Source organism: Orycteropus afer, unplaced genomic scaffold (assembly GCF_000298275.1).
Source record: "Orycteropus afer afer isolate SDZICR_OR568_19922 unplaced genomic scaffold, OryAfe1.0 scaffold00273, whole genome shotgun sequence".
Taxonomy (NCBI): domain Eukaryota; kingdom Metazoa; phylum Chordata; class Mammalia; order Tubulidentata; family Orycteropodidae; genus Orycteropus; species Orycteropus afer.
Genome location: NW_006921860.1, coordinates 2877061 through 2893918, shown reverse-complemented (window position 1 = coordinate 2893918; position 16858 = coordinate 2877061). Strand labels below are relative to the sequence as shown.

The 16858-nt window shown below is 54.5% G+C and overlaps 2 protein-coding genes across 2 annotated transcripts in view; one reads left to right on the top strand and one right to left on the bottom strand.

The window, feature by feature from the left end:
• The window catches only part of LOC103205201 (TATA-box binding protein), a 7744-nt gene extending 3140 nt beyond the window's left edge, over positions 1–4604 (top strand). Inside the window, exons 3-7 of the mRNA XM_007950479.1 lie at positions 220–307; positions 1516–1607; positions 2858–3025; positions 3970–4064; positions 4525–4604. Coding sequence (XP_007948670.1) covers positions 220–307; positions 1516–1607; positions 2858–3025; positions 3970–4064; positions 4525–4604 — 523 coding nt within the window. The remainder of the gene's footprint in view (positions 1–219; positions 308–1515; positions 1608–2857; positions 3026–3969; positions 4065–4524) is intronic.
• A 2719-nt stretch (positions 4605–7323) lies between these two features.
• Positions 7324–16858, bottom strand: part of PDCD2 (programmed cell death 2) — a 37739-nt gene continuing 28204 nt past the window's right edge. Inside the window, exons 5-8 of the mRNA XM_042782259.1 lie at positions 15314–15445; positions 10201–10304; positions 9013–9126; positions 7324–7482 (exon numbers count right to left, since the gene is read on the bottom strand). Of these exons, the coding sequence (XP_042638193.1) occupies positions 7324–7482; positions 9013–9126; positions 10201–10304; positions 15314–15445 (509 nt within the window). The remainder of the gene's footprint in view (positions 7483–9012; positions 9127–10200; positions 10305–15313; positions 15446–16858) is intronic.

Sequence of the window (16858 nt, the reverse complement as noted above, 5' to 3'; positions counted from 1 at the left end):
CTGGCAGGTGTGGGACGTGCGACAGGGACACAGGGCTGTAAGCGTGAGTGAGGTGCCTGGTGAGAGGCCCTGGCGGGCCTAGGATGTGGACAGACAGGAGCTACTCCGTGATACAGTACAGGGAAGGTGTCAGGTCCTGCATAATCTCCCCAACGCACGCAGACACACAGAGATGCTTCATAACTCAACTGATCGTGTGTTCTTTCAAATTTCTTGTAGAAACATTGTCTCCACGGTGAATCTTGGATGTAAACTTGACCTAAAGACCATTGCACTTCGTGCTCGAAATGCGGAATACAACCCCAAGGTGAGAGCCTTGTTGCCTGTTAACAGCGTGACGTGCCAGGAATCTCTGTCTGAAGGCCAGGGGTGTGTGAGGACCTAAGGCTAGACACCATGCCTTTTATTGGTGACCTTTAACTGGTAGGATTTACTTGCCTGATGTTTTGAGTGTCTGCCATGTGACAGGCCCTGTCTTCACGAGCTCCTTCTTGAGCCCACATCTGTGTCTGAAAACTGTAAGGACAGATTGCTCCAAAGTAACCTGGCAGGGAGCTGGGGGTGGGGTACAGGGAGGAGACAAGACTGGCCGGGAGGTGACAGTGGAGTCGGGCTGTGAGAGGAGGTTGGTTTCCCACGAGGGAAGGAGGGATGACTGCCCTGCCGGTTCCCAGCCCGGCCACACGCTGGGGCTGTGACAAGGCACGGTCAGTGGGCGTGACGGAGACGCCCACTGAGGCGGTGGGCGCAGAGCCTCTGACGTGGGAGATCTGGTTAAAGGGGTGCCTCTAACCAAGGGCAGGAGGGCTTAGGCCATGTTACCTTTGAGGAAGTGAAGAGCTATGTGACTGCATGCCAGGAGAGGGTATTGAGGAAATTCCAAGTCGTGGCCTCTGAAGGCTGTGTCTGTGTGGGGGAAAGTCGGAGAGACGCAGCGGCTTTAAGTAAGGCTGTGTGTCTGTCAGATGGTCGCCTCGAGGAGGGACGTCGCATCTGCTTTTTCTTAACGTGGGTACGTATATGGACGTTTAAAGTTATTCAAAGGAATTGGCCACTTCTGACATAATTGAGTAAGCACAGCCACAGTTAAAACAGTTCAGCCCACAGTTAAAATATTCTTTCCACTTTTGGCAACAAACAGTTCTCTGAGGAGCCAACCTATTTAAAATACCAATAGCAGGAACTGAAAGTAGACTGAGCCTATCTTTATGGGGTGTCCCACGTTGGGGCTGATTCCGAGTCAGTAAGGGGCCTCCCCACAGCAGACACTTAGATCCGACCCAGTCCCTCCAGAGGCAGAAAAGGCCTGCTGACCCTCAAGTCCCTGTTCCTAGGACACCCTGCCAGTTACCCACAGGCGCGAGAGCCGGCAGGGTTGGGAGGGTCTGGGCTTCCAGCAGGCATTCCACAGCCGCGGCAGTATGTGAGGTGTGGGTCTGGGGCATGGGTCTGGGCTGGTTCCACCACCACTCGGCCCTGGAGGTGACTTCGCTAACCCCGTTCTCTGGCCTCCAGCGGTTTGCTGCCGTGATCATGAGGATTCGAGAGCCTCGGACCACGGCGCTCATCTTCAGCTCTGGGAAGATGGTATGCACTGGTGCCAAGAGGTAGGTGCAGCCTCGGTGTTGGCAGGTGGCCACAGCGTTGTGTGGGTGCTGGATGATTAGAGAGCTGGACCTAACAAAGCTCCCCTGCAGCTGGAGAGAAACGGGTCAGGAGCCATAGGGCTGTGGCTGTCAGTCACGGGGTGGGGTCATGCTAAGACATGGACCCCTCTGAAAACATGCCTGTGCCCAGCAATGTGCCTGACTGACAGATGAAAGTGGGCGACAGAAAGCCTGAGATGGAGTGAACAAAGGCAGATGTGGTCATTAGAGATGGTTATGGTGTATGGGCAGGTGCCGGCCCGCCCTCCACGTGGCCCAGGCATACAGCAGGCCTGTCTTCTGTTTCTCCAGATGGGGACAGAAGCAGCTGCTGCGTTGATGTGTGTCAGACATCCACGTGGCATCCAGCCCTTTGTCCCAGAGGACTTGCAGATGGAAGGCTGTCCTGGGTACCATGGTTATTTTACCAAAATAAGAACCACGGTTAACCTGCTTTCCCCAGGAGAAGAGCAGCACCAGCCACTGCTGGTGCCCTTGTCATCCCTCCTTCGCGGGCTGTGCTCCATGTGTCACAGCTGCTCCCTTCTCCTCTTTTACGAGCTCCGTGCTGCCAGTTCAGCGTCTTTGCCAACAGATGAGGGCCTGGGGTACATACACAGCCTCACTGGGGAGGACACGGGGCTGATGCCTCGCCGGGGAGGACAGGGGTCCATTCACAGCCTCGCCGGGGAGGACACGGGGTCCATACACAGTCTCGCGGGGGAGCACACAGTGGACGGCTCACTGGGGAGGACACGGGGTAGACGGTGCACTGGGGACGGCATGGGGTACATATACAGCCTCGCTGGGGGGGGGACAGGGCGGGTAGCTCCCCGGGGAGAACCCAGGTGGACAGCTCGCTGGGGAGGGGTCAGGGCATAGAGCCTGGCTGGAACTGACTGTGCCTTGTCCCGAGTGCGCCCTGCACCACTCTTGCAGACACAGGCATTTGGTCTCCATGGAGATTGTGTGTGAAATATCGTGGCGATGACGAGGCCACGTCTCACATGCATGAAGCCCAGGCCTCGGGAGCGTGGGGAACAGAAAGGGCCCTGCTGGGCCGGGAGTGCCCCGTTTCTCCTGCTGGGAAAGAGCGGCCAGCTTACAGTGTTTTCCTTCATTTGGACTTTTTACGAGTCATTTACAAGCTGTTCATCTAGCTTACTGTCTCATCAGCCTGGAGGGTAAACCCTGCACGTATTTCTCCTCAGTGAAGAGCTGTCCAGGCTGGCGGCACGTAAGTACGCCAGGGTGGTGCAGAAGCTGGGCTTTCCGGCCAAATTCCTGGACTTCAAGATCCAGAACATGGTGGGCAGCTGCGACGTGAAGTTCCCCATCCGCCTGGAGGGCCTGGTGCTCACCCACCAGCAGTTCAGCAGGTGAGCGCTGTGCACCCGCGCACCACGTGGCGGGCCTGTACCCCGGCGAGGCCTCAGCCGGGGTTCTCTCTGCCCGCTTCTCCCCACGTGACACACGGGCTGGTGTGCGGACAGCTCAGTGCTCCGTCCCCAGCACGGCCTCCGCCGGGGTCCCCTCCGTGACACGGGAAACCCTTGCCCAGCACACCTGATGCCTCTCCTGCGCTTCTTGACCACGTCTGTGCCCAGGGAACAGAGCTTAAAGAACGCCTCGGGCCCGTGGCTCTCGTAGCCGTCTTACCGGTTTTCAGAGCCTTTTTCCTCGTCCGTGTTGTAAGAGCAGTGGCAGTGACCCCCAGTGACAGCAGTATCCCTCTACCTACTTTCCTTACTGCTTCTCAGGGAGGATTGAAAAGGCAAAGGCCCTGGCCTGCTGGGTCCCCCGGCCAAGACGTGCCTCAGGCCCCTGGGCTTCTTGCTGAGCGTGGAAACCATGCTGGCGCCCTGCCCTGCTGGGTCCCCTGGCCGAGACGTGCCTCAGGCCCCTGGGCTTCTTGGTGGGTGTGGAAACCATGCCGGCCTCCTGCCCCACTTGGGTCCCCCGGCCGAGCCGTGTTCCACAGCCCAGCTCCTGGGTCAGACCAAAGAGGCCGGTTGGGTCAGGATGTGGTGGAGCTTCATGCTCAAGCCAGCGTCTGCATTTCCTCTCGGCTGGTGACCAGCGTTTACAGCTCGATAGCATCTTGTGTGAGGGACACGGGAGCGAGGAGCAGACTTCAGTGTCTTAGGCCTTAAGGATCCATTGCCGTGACCCAGGATGTGGAGAGGGTGGCAACAGGCAGGCTGGTCGGCTGTGCAGTCAGTGGTCGGTCTGCTGGGAGCAGCCGTGCACACCCGGGCTTCCCCGGGCCTGGAAGCATGGCCCTCGGGGCTGCTCACCTGCCTGCTGGGTCTTTGGTTTTCAGCTACGAACCAGAGCTGTTCCCAGGGTTAATCTACAGAATGATCAAGCCCAGGATTGTTCTCCTGATTTTTGTTTCGGGAAAAGTTGTGTTAACAGGTGAGTCATGACATCACGTCCTGTTTCATGGGGCGAGCCTGTGCTAGGACTTGGGGTGGCTCCGGGAGCTGGGGTGGCCCTCGGGGGCAGGATCATCTGGGAGGAGCAGGGGTGGCTTCGGGAGCCGGGGTCGCCCTCGGGGGTGGGGTCGTCTGGGAGCCCGTGTGTACCAGCAGTGTCATCATGAGGCCGGAGGGGGGCTTAGGGGGCTGGTTGGGGGGAGCCGTCAGAGGCCGCCTTTCTGGCTGCCTCACCGTGGTGCTGTGGGAGACGCATCTGGCCCCTGCTCTGAATTAAGTTGGAGGAGTGTTTCGTTTTAAAAGCGATAGGCTTGTGAGCAGGGATGCCGTGGCTCGGTGCCTGCGTCTGCTCACCCGACGGTGTGGAGACTTGGGGTTAGTTCTCGCGCAGCAGTTCTCCAGGGCAGCACATTGAGATAGGAAATCCACCCCCTGCCCAGGTGCTAAAGTCCGAGCCGAGATCTACGAGGCCTTCGAGAACATCTACCCGATTCTGAAAGGGTTCCGGAAGACGACGTGACGGCTCGTGCACGCCCGCACCCCCTCGTCCCCAGCGGGTTCCTGCGACGGCTCAGGCTCCAGGCCGACCGACTGCACGTGACCCTGGGGCCACTGCACAGGGTGCCGTTTGCCGAGTTGCAGGTGAACGGTCCCTGCTGCCGACCAGGCGGCTGAAGGGGCGTCCAGAGTTAGCCACCCTGCGATAGATTGGACTTTTTCATTGTTTGGTTTTTCCCATGAGCCAGTTTTTGTATTTCTTCAGGCAAGTAAAGATCTTTTTTAAACATTTTGTTTCTCCGGTTTGGACGCCTAGGGTGGTTCAGCATCAGCCATCTGCCCCGGGGCGGGACAGTCGCTGCCCACACTGTTTTCGGAGTGCGTCATAAAACACGCTGCTCCCGGCAGAGTCAGACTATGGTCAGGGGCACTCTGACTTGTGGGCTGCCGCTGCAGGACACATCCTAAAACCACCTGTGTTTTGCTGTTTTAATCCACATTTCATGCTGGTCACAATACAGGATAAACTGCCCAGAAATGAGTGACCTGGCATGTCCTCCAGTCGCCCTGGGCTCTCTCACCATAGTCACAGGGACTTGCCAGCACTCGATCCTTCCAGTAAAGTGGTTTTGAAAGGAGCCTACCCCAGCCTCCAGGATCCTGAGATCAGGAGATGGTGCCCAGTGACCACGGCCCACTCTGAAAGGGGCACTAGGAGGTCCTTTGTTGTTATGTGCTATTGAGTTGGACCCGACTCATAGTGACCCCTCCTTGGGTTTCCCGAGGCAGTATCACTACGGAAGTAGATTACCCCATCTTCCTTCCGAGGATTGACTGGTGGGTTTGAACCGCCAGCCTTCTAGTTAGCAGTCAAGTGCCTTAGGCACTATGCTGCCAGAGCTCCCAGGGGGTCCTAGCAGATGGGAAACCACTGACCAAAACCCCAAATTAAGAGAAAGATGGCTGGAAGCCCTGAGACTGGCCCTTAGACACTTTTCAGGCCTGGAACTGAACTCACCCCATGGCTCCATTTCCAGCTGACCGACAGGCTCCAGGGCGGACAGTAACACCAGGGAGGCAGGCAGCCCTGAGGACAGACACCCGAGAGCCACAGGGCAGCAGCCACAGGGCAGCGTGTGCCTACAGATGAAGCTGGGACGCAGCTGGAGGGAGAGGGAAGACGGTGGGTGGAAACAGCAGGGAGCAAGGGTAGCAGCACTGTCACACCGGAGGGACTGCAGGCAGCGTCACCACCGTGGCCCACGCGTGCGGTGTAACTTACGTGCACGCCTAGCATCTGTACCAAGCACATGCGCACATGCACGTGCAGTCAGGCCTGGGGCTTCTGAGCTGCACACACTGTCCCGCCAGGTGGGCAGGGAGAATGCCAGGCCTGGGGGATGGGCTATAGGCTCAGAGGAGGGACACAGTGGTCAGAGGTGCTGGGCGGCCGTCATTAACGTGAAGAGGAACCACAGTAAAACTTCAAGGCCAGATGACCCCTCACTGGTTCAGAGCACGGGCTGAGACCGCGCGCATGCAGCACCCAGAGCAGACCCCCGACCCCTGACGGCCGCTTCAGGACCACCAGCCCTGTAGCGCACTGGGGCTGAGCGCTGCAGCTGCCCTGTCCAGCTTCCCATCTGGCCGCCTGGTGATCACTGGCCCGGGTCTCCCCTATGGTGGGTGGGTGCTGACCCAGGCCTGTCAGCTGAAGCCTCATTTCAAAGGAGTTTGCTAACCTCCAATCGCCATTTCCCCTGGTCCCTGCTTCGCAACCACAGCGCTATGGTCCATGTCCCCAGACCCCTTCCCACCAATGCTCCTGTCTCCAGAACTGGTCCCCTTTACCCATGACCCTGACCCCCATTCTCTCACTTCTGTAGCCCATTTGCTCAGGTGCCGCACCCTCACAGCCCACCCTGGGCCCCAGCAACTTGGGCTCCCACACCCGCCAGCCGGCATTAGGCATTAGTCTGTGTGTGTCTAATACTGTTTTAACTTTGTAAACTGCAGGGAGATGGAAATCCCCTCAGAACGTCTGACCAAATAAAGCACATAATCCTTACTTATCACCGAGTGAACTCACAGGCGAGGCCCCCAGTTCCCCACGGGGCAGATGACAGCTGTCCTTCTGTTGCTGCCCACACTGCAGGCCACCCAGTGACTCAGGCCGGCTTCATGGAGACCGTGTCCCAGTCACTGGCCATTTCTTCTTTTAAAAATTTTTATTGTCATTTCGGTGCAAGTTTACAGAGCATATTCACTTTCCATACAGCTGTTCATACACACTTTGTCTCATGACATTGACTGCAATGTCCCACAGGGCAACAGCTCCCCTCCCACTTCCTCCCGATAGTCACCTCTTCCATGTCCTTCCCTCCCTGCACTCCTGCCCCCTAAACTGTCTTCTTGTACATAAACAGTCCTTCTTTCTCCCATGATTGATCCCTCCAAGGACTGTATCTACCTGATGTAAATGTCACTCCATATGCCTGTCTTACTTGGCTGGAAGCCACAGAAGTGGGTTCAATTCCAGACCTGAAGGGCAGCGAGGGGCCATAGTCTCGGGTTCCACCAGGCTCCATCAGACCACCAAACCTGGACCTTTTTTTAAAAAAGTGATTTTGAGCGTGCTCCTCAGTGGCTGTTTCCGTCTCACTAACGTTCAGATGTCGTAAGCATGCCCCAGGCGGCCTGTGCCCTGCTTGCCGGCAGCCCTGCCTCCCCGGGACACCCTCCTAGGCTGTGGCGCTCACGTCCTGCTTCCACACGAACTCTTCCGCATAGCCGGCACCCAGCGTGCAGCTGTCTGCGCAGGTGAAGACAGCCAAGACGCCCCAGTCAATGCTCCGGCCCAGGCTGTCGGCCTTGAGGAGGTTGAGCAACTGTGGCATGACCTGGGGGGAGGACGCTTGTGAGGGGCGGGAAGCCCAGGCCCCTACACCCTTCTGGACCACCACCTCCAGGTGTCTCCCCTTTCCACGTGAGACAAGCAGCTCTCTGCTGAACTGCAGCTTCAACTTGGCAATGCTCATCTGTGTCACTTCAGAAGATTCCCAACTAGGGGGCCCACCGGGGAGCTGTGATGTCAGCATAGCCAGGGAGGGGCCTTGGAGGCCTGCTGTTAACCTACTCCCTGTCACCCAGAGAAGCAGATGGCTATCCCTCACTGTTTCCTCATTCCGTGAACCCACCACTCAAGGGTAATTCCCCCCACAAGTGGATATGATGCTCTGCACCCCTCTGCACAAAAGCATCATCTCAGTGCCCAGTGGGACACAGAGCACCCACCTCCACTCCCCCCTCCAGGATTTCCTGGGCAGGTGCTTTCCCACTGGCCTTGCGAGCAGCTGTCAGGAGGGGACCTGGAACTGCTGGAGATGGAAGGAAGGGATATGCATTCTCACAGGGCCCCACAGGAGGAGGGAAATGCATCCTGAAGTGAGACTACAACAGTTTTGTCCCTTTCTGCTTTTTTACTGGACGTGAACCTTGGGGGATGATTTCCAGGTTCCTGTGTGTTACATGTAGGTTGCCTTTTTGGTGGTGATTCCATGTCTGTGTGAGTAACACGTGCAGATGCCCTACATGTAGGCACCTGTCAAGAGATCTCAGACAAGCAGTGCAGAGTCCAGAGGGACATGTGCGTCCTACACAGTTAAGTACCAAAAGCCAAATCTCATAATAAAATTTTAGGACTGCTGCCTGATTCAGCATGCCGTCTGTGAGTGAGAAAACATGGTATCAGTGAAAACTCAAAGCAGGAAAGAACTGACCACTAAGAGTGGGCTGTGGACACTTATGGCAGAGCCCGCGTGTGGGCTGAGCTGGACCTGCAGATGTCCACCCGGGAGCAGGGTGTCGGGTCTCTGAATGGAGCCATGCTGGCGGCTGCCTGACGCCAACCAGCTCAGGCACAGCACAGAGGGAGGGCCCGTGCGAGGACAGGGGTGCCAGAGAAGCCAAGGGCAAAGACCTGGCCCTGGAGCCGGCACCCGAATTTGGACCGCCAGCCTCCGGGACCGTGAGGAAAAGAGTTTCTGTTCACCGTGGCCGTGGACCTGTGGTGTTTCTGTTACAGCAGCATTGGCAGGCTGAGACAGGAATGTGTTGTCTGGCACAAGTTGGCAGCAGGAGCACTAAGACCAATGGCACCACCACCTCGCGGTAGGGGAAAGGCACGGTGTCAATGGCCGTTATCGCAGAGGTGAGGCAACAGACGGACAGTCACAACAGGAGTGTATCCCAGAGGCAGGGTACTTTCCAGAAAAGAGGGAAGATGACTCCCTCGGGAACAGGCAGGAGGTGTAGGGAACCCCATCTTAACCACAGGGCGCCTCCACACACCCCAACTGCGGACTGTGTAACTTCAAGAACGTTTACGTGTCTGGAAACGTACCAGGGTGCTCACAACTTTAAGGTCCTACCTGGAATTCAAAGACTCTCTTGGCACCACAAGGACAGTTTGGGATATCCTCTTCCTGAGGGACATTGTCAGCAGAGATCCAGACGGGGGCCGCCCCACGGCCATACCTGAGAATCTGAAACGAGCCAGGATCCCAGTCAGACACCAGCGTTTTACCTGGAAGCTGCCGAGAGGCACACACGTTTGACAGGGTGAAGGGAAGCCAGGCTGCAGGCACGTGGGACCAGCGGCCAGCTCACGTCCTCTCAGCACGTGCCCTTCACCCAAGCACCATCCCCTCACCAGGCCTCATGTGCCAACCTGCACGGAGGACACTGAGCACCTACACTGTAGCCAGAAGTCAGTTCCTCCACAAATCACACAGAAGGGGCCTGGTCTAGCTGGTTCCCTGTGGGATGACCATGGCACAGACACAGGAGAAATCGGGCAGGACAAGTACCCAGGGAGACACGGTGTTTGGGTAAAATTAAAGCCACAAGTGGACATGGTGATAATAAGCCACCAGCTGTCAAGAACACACCTGCTGCAGAAAGCCACCTCGGCCCGTCCAGCTCGAAGGCCCAGTGTGTACTGGACTCGGGGCCTGGCTCCCGGGGATTCAGCTGTGTTCCCTGCAAGGTTGTTACGTTTGTGAGGAGGGATGTTAAAGGGCACATCCTGATGGAGGAACAGGGTGGAGGGAGTCACACGTGTGCTGAACGCTCAACAAGGTCGGACCCTGTGTTTCCACACTTGGTGGGTGAGATGACACCAAGGGAGGGGACACGACACGTGTACTGAACAGTCACTCCGCCCAGACCCCGTGTTTCCACACCTGGTGGGTGAGGTGACACAGGAGGCTAAGAAACAATGTGGGAGGCCGCTGAGTCCTTGCAACTCCAAAGCCTGTATTCTGTTCACAAGACCAGGGTCTCTGTTCTGTGTTGGAAATGGGGCAAAAAGATTGTTTGCCCATGCCCCCTGTGCTTAGCAGAAACATACTCAATGTATCAAACCCTAGAGGATGTTAGCCTTGCAATAGCTGTCCAGTGCATCAATACTGCCAATCTCTCTCTCCAGACAGGCTGTGATGGGACAGCACAGGCAGCTGCAAGGGACAGAACACCTGGCCATGGTCCCTTCTCATGAAGGACACCTTTACAAAGTGCCACCCGAGACCGAGTAAGCAAGAGCGTGAGTCCGGGCTTACCTGCTCGGGTTCCAGGGCTATCTGCCTTTTAAACTTCTGAAAAATTTTATCTTCCCTGGACTCATGCTTTGCCATGGATTCCAACTCTTCCGCCAGCACATCCCCTGAAAAATCACAACACAGTCACTGAGGTGGGATGAGTGCCCAAAGCTCGACCACACGCGTGTACGTCCTGCCCCATCCTCACGACCCTTGCTGCGCCCGAGCCCACTGGTGCAGCCACCGTGTCCATCCAGCTCGTGGAGGGCCTCCCCCCCCTTTTCTGCTGACCCTCTGCTTCACCAAGCATGGTCCCTATCCAGGGACTGGTCTGTGCAGATGCTGTGGGGAGGCCTCTGACCTCCTCTAAAGTCACATGGGGGGAGAAGGAGCCTCATCAGCAGCCCAAGGCTGATCCCTATGAAGCAGAGGTCAGATGTGCTGCCACCCTCCAACCTTGACACCAATTCTGACACCAACCGTCCCTTCCACGGCACGCTCTGCTTCTCTGCGGGGTTTGATAGTTCACTGCAATGGGCACAAAGAACTCACAGACCACACTCAGAGTTACGGGGTTTATCAGGGAAGCAACTGGTTACAATTTAGGTTCAGGAACACAGTCAGGACACAACTGTTGATCAGGACAGCCTCTTCTCAGTTGTGCCTCAGGCCTGCAGGCCCCTGGTCTGGCCTCTGTCCTGCCCGGCCGAGTGTTACGACGCTCTCTTAGCTCCGCTGTCCCTCCACTCCACCAGAAGCTTCAGCCCGGAGACACTCGGCTTTCTCACTGGGTGCGCCCAGAAGCCCACCATGGGCCAGGAGACTACTGTCTCCGGCCAGGTCTCCTGGATCTGCTGCTGCCATTTCTCACCATCTCAGCAAGGTTTTGGAACTCTGTCTCCTGGGACAAGGAGGTTCTCAGCTCAGGGAGCCTGGCTTCCAAGTACACGCTCCACTCCTGGTTCTTCTTTCTTGGTGGTTGTGAGGTCCCCTTGTCTGCCTCTGGGAGGGCTCATTTTAAGCTAGCAGGAGGGCCAAACTGACCAGTCCCTCGTCAGGGTTCCACACACCTTATCTGCATAGTTCTACCCCACAAGGGTGCTATGCACCTCACCTGTGTTATCAGCAAGCTGGTCAAGCCCCTGGTAGGCCTCACGCACTTGCACATTTGGATACTCCCACCCAGCCAATTGGTAGGTGTTACAAAGGCCATGGCTAGAATGGCCCTGTTACCAGAGCCGTCAAGGGAAACGCTAATGCCAGGCAGGATAGTTTAAAAAAAAAACCCTTTTATTTCTGTGTTGCTAGCACACACTCAACGGATTCGCATGCAGAGACTGAGCCCGAACAAAGATCACATGGGGTTTTTATGGGGTCATTCTTCCAGATACTCGGGGTGAGAGGGTGACTGGTTACCTGTAAAAAGAGCACCTGCAGCTGGCGGTTTCAACAGAAGTTGAACCTGCCCGAGCGTAAGAGAGGAGGGGGCGCAGGTCAGAGGAAGAAGGCAGAGGGAGCAGGGCAGAGCAATTTCCACTCTCTGCACATGGTTTTTCAAACTGGCTCGAGCCACATGCCTCTGGCCTCACAAGTTGTTTCACTGCTCAGTAGAACTTCTCCACTTGGGTTGGGCAAAGGTTATAATTCCCTCATTTCCCTCTCCTGCCTCATGACTACTTCAATCTTTTCTCCATTTATCATGATGTTGCTTATTCATCCAATTGTGACAATTTTTGTTTTATGTTAATGTATAATCCTTACCGAAGGCTGTAATTGTTAATCTTCATCAGTTAAGTGCTTCAAGTCGTCTTCACTTTGAGAAAGCAAGGTTGTGTCATCTGCACATCACAGGCTGTTACCGAGTCTTCCTCCAATCCTGATGTGTATTTTTTCTTACACAGTCCCACTTACTGGATTTATTTGCTCAGCCTGTGGATTAAGTAAGTGTAGTTAAAGGATACAACCCTGATGCACACCTTCCCTGATTTTAAATGCAGGATCCCCTTGCTCTGTTTGAACGACAGCCTCCTGGTCTATGTACAGGTTCCTGATGAGCAACATCAAGTGCTCTGGGATGCCCATTCTTCTCAATGGTATCCACAATTTTATGATCCACACAGTCGAATGCCTTTGTGTAGTCAATAAAACAAGTAAACGTCTTTCTGGCATTCTCTGCTTTCAGCCAAGAGCCATCGGACATCAGCAATGACATCCCTCATTCCACGTCCTTTTCAGCCTCCAGTGTGCATTTTTGGAAATTCTCTATGTACCGGTGCAACTGCTTTTGAATTCTCCTCAGAGAAGTTTTACTTGTGTGTGATATTAATGATATTGTTCAATAATTTCCACATTCTGTGGGATCACCTTTCTTTGGAATGGGCACAAATATGGATCTCTTCCAGTCTGTTGGCCAGGTAGCTGTCTTCCAAATTTCTTGGCATAGATGAGTGCACTACATCCGTTTATCAAAACATCTCAATGAGTATTCCGTCAATTCTTGGAGACTTGTGTTCTGCCAATGCCATCAGGGAACGGAACCTTTGACTTCATCCTTCAACACCATTAGTTCTTGATCATACGCTACCTCCTGAGATGGCTGATTGTCACCAATTCTTTTTGGTACAGTGACTGTGTGCTATTTTTACCTATTTCTGATCCTTCCTGGGTCATTCGATATAAATCTAAAGACCACCTCGAGAAAAGATCTGATGTACTAAACACTACTGACCAAATGCTAGGCAAGTTGTGGCAACATCTAGGACACTATACATGAAAAAAGCAAAAGGTCATTAAAAAAGACGGGCAAAAAAAGACCAACATGGATGTGAGAGAGCCTCTGAAACTTGCTCTTGAATGAAGAGCAGGAAGTGAAAGCATGAGATGATGACGTCAGAGAGCTGAGCACAAGCCGCCAAAGGGCAGCTCGAGAAAACGAAGCAGCAAATGTGCAAAAGAGCTGGAGTTAGAAAACTCAAAGGGAGGAACATGTTCGGCATTTCTTAAGGTAAAAACAAAATTAATGAAAAGAATTCAAGCCTCAAGTTGTAAGACTGTAGGATCTCAGGGTCTAAGGGCTAGATGTACACATTCAGGGACTGGCTCTTGGGGGAGGTCCTTGTTTCTCCTCCACTCTGTTCTTAGGCCATCAAGGGCCTGCACCTTCCCCACTCTTCTGTGCCTTCTTGCTTAACCTGCTGTTTTACAGCTCAAAAGAGACATTTAAGATGCACCTACACTAGCATGAGCTCACGAACACGACAGAGAGAACAGTCCTAAATGGGATGTGGGCAACAAATACCACGTGGGGACCAGGACCACGGATGCAGGGTGACGTACGACACAGGGACCACGACCACGGGTGCAGGGTGACATATGGCACAGGGACCATGACCATGGATGCAGTGCGAAATACAACACAGGGACCATGACCACGGGTGCACTATCATGTACCATACAGAGACCATGACCACAGGTTCCACGACAGGTACCACACCAGGACCATGACCACAGGTGCAGCATCACATACAATACAGAAACCATGACCACAGCTTCTATGACACGGAGACCATGACCAAAGTTAAGTGACATGTATGACATGGGAATCATGGACACAGGTGCAGTGTGACATACAACAGAGACCATGACCATAGGTTAAGTGACATGTATGACATGGGAACCATAACTGTGTGTAGGGTGACGTACAACATGGAAATCATGACCACAGGTTAAGTGACATGTATGACACAGGAACCATAACTACAGGTGCAGTGTGACATACAACACGAAGACCATGACCACAGCTTCAGTGACACACATGACAAAGGAACCATGACCACAGGTGCAGTGTGACGTATAACATGGAGAACATAATCACAGGATTGGTGACATGTATGACACAGGGATCACGACCATAGCTTCCATGACATGGGAACCATGAGCACAGGGGCAGTGTGACATACATGGAGAACATGACCACAGGTTCAGTGACATATGACATGGGAACCATGAACATGGGTGTAGTGTGACATACAACACAGAGACCATGACCACAGGCTCTGTGACACGTATGACACAGGGACCATGCCCATGCTGCAGCATTACATACAATATTGAGACTATAACCGTAGGTTTGGTGACACATACGACAGGGAACTACAACCATGGGTGTAGTGTGACATATAACATGGAGACCATGACCACAGGTTCTGTGACATGTATGACACAGGGACCACGACCACGGGTGGAGTGTCATATACATGGAGACCATGACCACAGGACATGACCTGTCATGTATGCCATGGGGACCATGACTCTGGAAATCCTCATGATGCTTTATCCTTTGTGAAAGTAGTACACACAAGTAAACCACCACGCATCAACCATGTCCTCACTCTCTCGTGGCAGTCGGGTCTCCTGTGGGTCAGTGCTCCAAGTGCTCAGAGTGTGAGCCGCCAGCCCAGGCCCACGCCAGGACCCTAGCATGCCTGCTGTGCAGTAAGCGACTTGCATAAAGTACAAGTTCACAAAGTGACCTTGAACTTAAAGGCCAAGCTGGATATTGTAGGAATTCCTATTGAGGAAATAGAGCCAGCTCAAAATCCAGTTCTGATCCTAGTCATGTGGGCAGGCATCACTCAGGACAGCAGAGGGCTCTCCTGGGAGATGTGCACCACTATCAACCAGGCTGCAGGCAGGATGTGAACGAGACAGCGTTCGGTGGCCTGGGTGCCAGCAGGAGGTTGCAGGCACAGGGCTACAGGTATGAACGCATTTCCCAGGTGACTGCACCAGAAACCCACAGCCAGGAAGTAGCAGAGAGCACTCCCTCAGGGTTCTCGCCACAGGCCATCACTGCACCAAGCGCCCCCAGGACCTCCTCCATTATGAGAGGGACCTTGGCTGGGGGGAGGCACCTGGTGTCTGCTGTCATGTGCGCCTCACCGATCTAGACACCCCCTTCCGAGCTGTCTCCACAGGGAGCTGGACCAGTGTCAGGGCCGGGGGCAGGAAGCTGGTCCCCTCTGTGCTATGTGGAATCACCTGCCGCCCTCCCACCCATCTCGGCCTGCCGAGAGCATCCTTCCCGACTTCAGCTGAACCACTCAGTGAGCGACTTCTGAGACTGCCCCCTTACCCACACTCCCTGCAGGCTCCACGTCGTCGTCCTCATCTAGAACGTCAGGAGGGACCTCGTCCTCTGTCTCTCTCACAATCTCATATTCTGGAAAAAGGAAGCCGTGGTCTGGAATCTTGTCGCCCAGCTCACCTGAAACAAGGTGGTTGTGTCAGCAGCAGCTGTTCAGCTTGCGGTATCCAGGAACCCCAATTCCTAAGAGACCATGCTCCCTAGCCTAACACTTTTCCTTAAAATTAACACATGCAGTTTCTGTAGTTTGAGCAAAGATGTCACCTTCAAGACGAAAATGCCATGGCATTTTCATTTGCCTCATATGCATACAAAAGCTGGACAGTGAACAAGAAAGACATAAAAGTTGACAGCGTGGAATTGTGGTGTTGGCAAAAAAAATGAATGCACCATGGGTGCCAGAAAAACGAACAAATGCTCCTTAGAAGTGAGAATGGCCAGACTTCACCTCTCATACTTTGGTCACGTTGTTACAAAGGACCATTCCTGAAGAAGGACATAGTGTTTGATAAATGGTCAGCCAAGAGGGGGAAGACCCTCAATGAGATGGGTTGACACAATGGCTGTGACAACAGGCTCAAGCATAGCAATGTGATGATAGGTCAGGAGCAGGCAGTGTTTCATTCTGTTGTAAGTAGGGTCACTGTAAGTCAGAAACAACTCAATGACACCTAACAACAAAAAAAGTTGTTACATTTTAGGTAAGGTTGCTAAGTTCAATATCCACGCCAGGGCGAGGCTGGTGCACACATAAGCAGCCACTGGGTCTCAGAAACCGTTGGTGCCCCACCTGTCTGTCCGTTTGTCCTAGTGACATGTGCACAGAAGTGTTTATCCACCACAAAAACAAAACGCGAGCAAGATAGGAACAGGGGAGTGCCGCAGCCGGGGAGCCGTTTCCCATCAGCACGGCCCCTCTTCTTCCGTAACAAACCAACCTCTGTTGCTCAGAGGGTCACAGGGCCCCCCAGGACACACACAGGCCCGAGTCTCTGTGCCCTCGGGTGGCTGTGTCGCCAAGCCCTGAGCTACAGTGTGGAAGCACAGCGGGTGCTGAGACTTACAGGAAGCGTCCTGAGGGAGAGGCTCAGGCTGTCTCGCCCCCTTTCCCCGCGCACCCGGAGTGCGGACCTGATGGCTGGAGCCGCAGCAGGTACCACGGGCCAGGAGCAACCCCAGAAACCGAAGACACACGAGGTGGAAGGAGCGTGAGCCCACACACGGTGGAGCGCTGTGCCACGCAGTCTGACCACCACCAGCCCCTCATGACAGAACTAAACCCAATCTTAGTTAAATCACCTCACTGTAGGCTTACTGTAGTCACCAGTACCATGTGATAAAGGACATCAGGAGACCAGAAGGTGACGAGAGAATACACAGGTCTGCTGGGAACAGCTGGTCTGCAACTAAGAGAGCTGTGGCCCCGTGGGAGGCGAGTCCAGCACGGTCAGGTCTTCAAGCTTTTAAAGAACCCAAGAGTCCTGATCTCTTACACGGCCATGTGCACGGAGCATGAAGCATGCCGCATGCCAT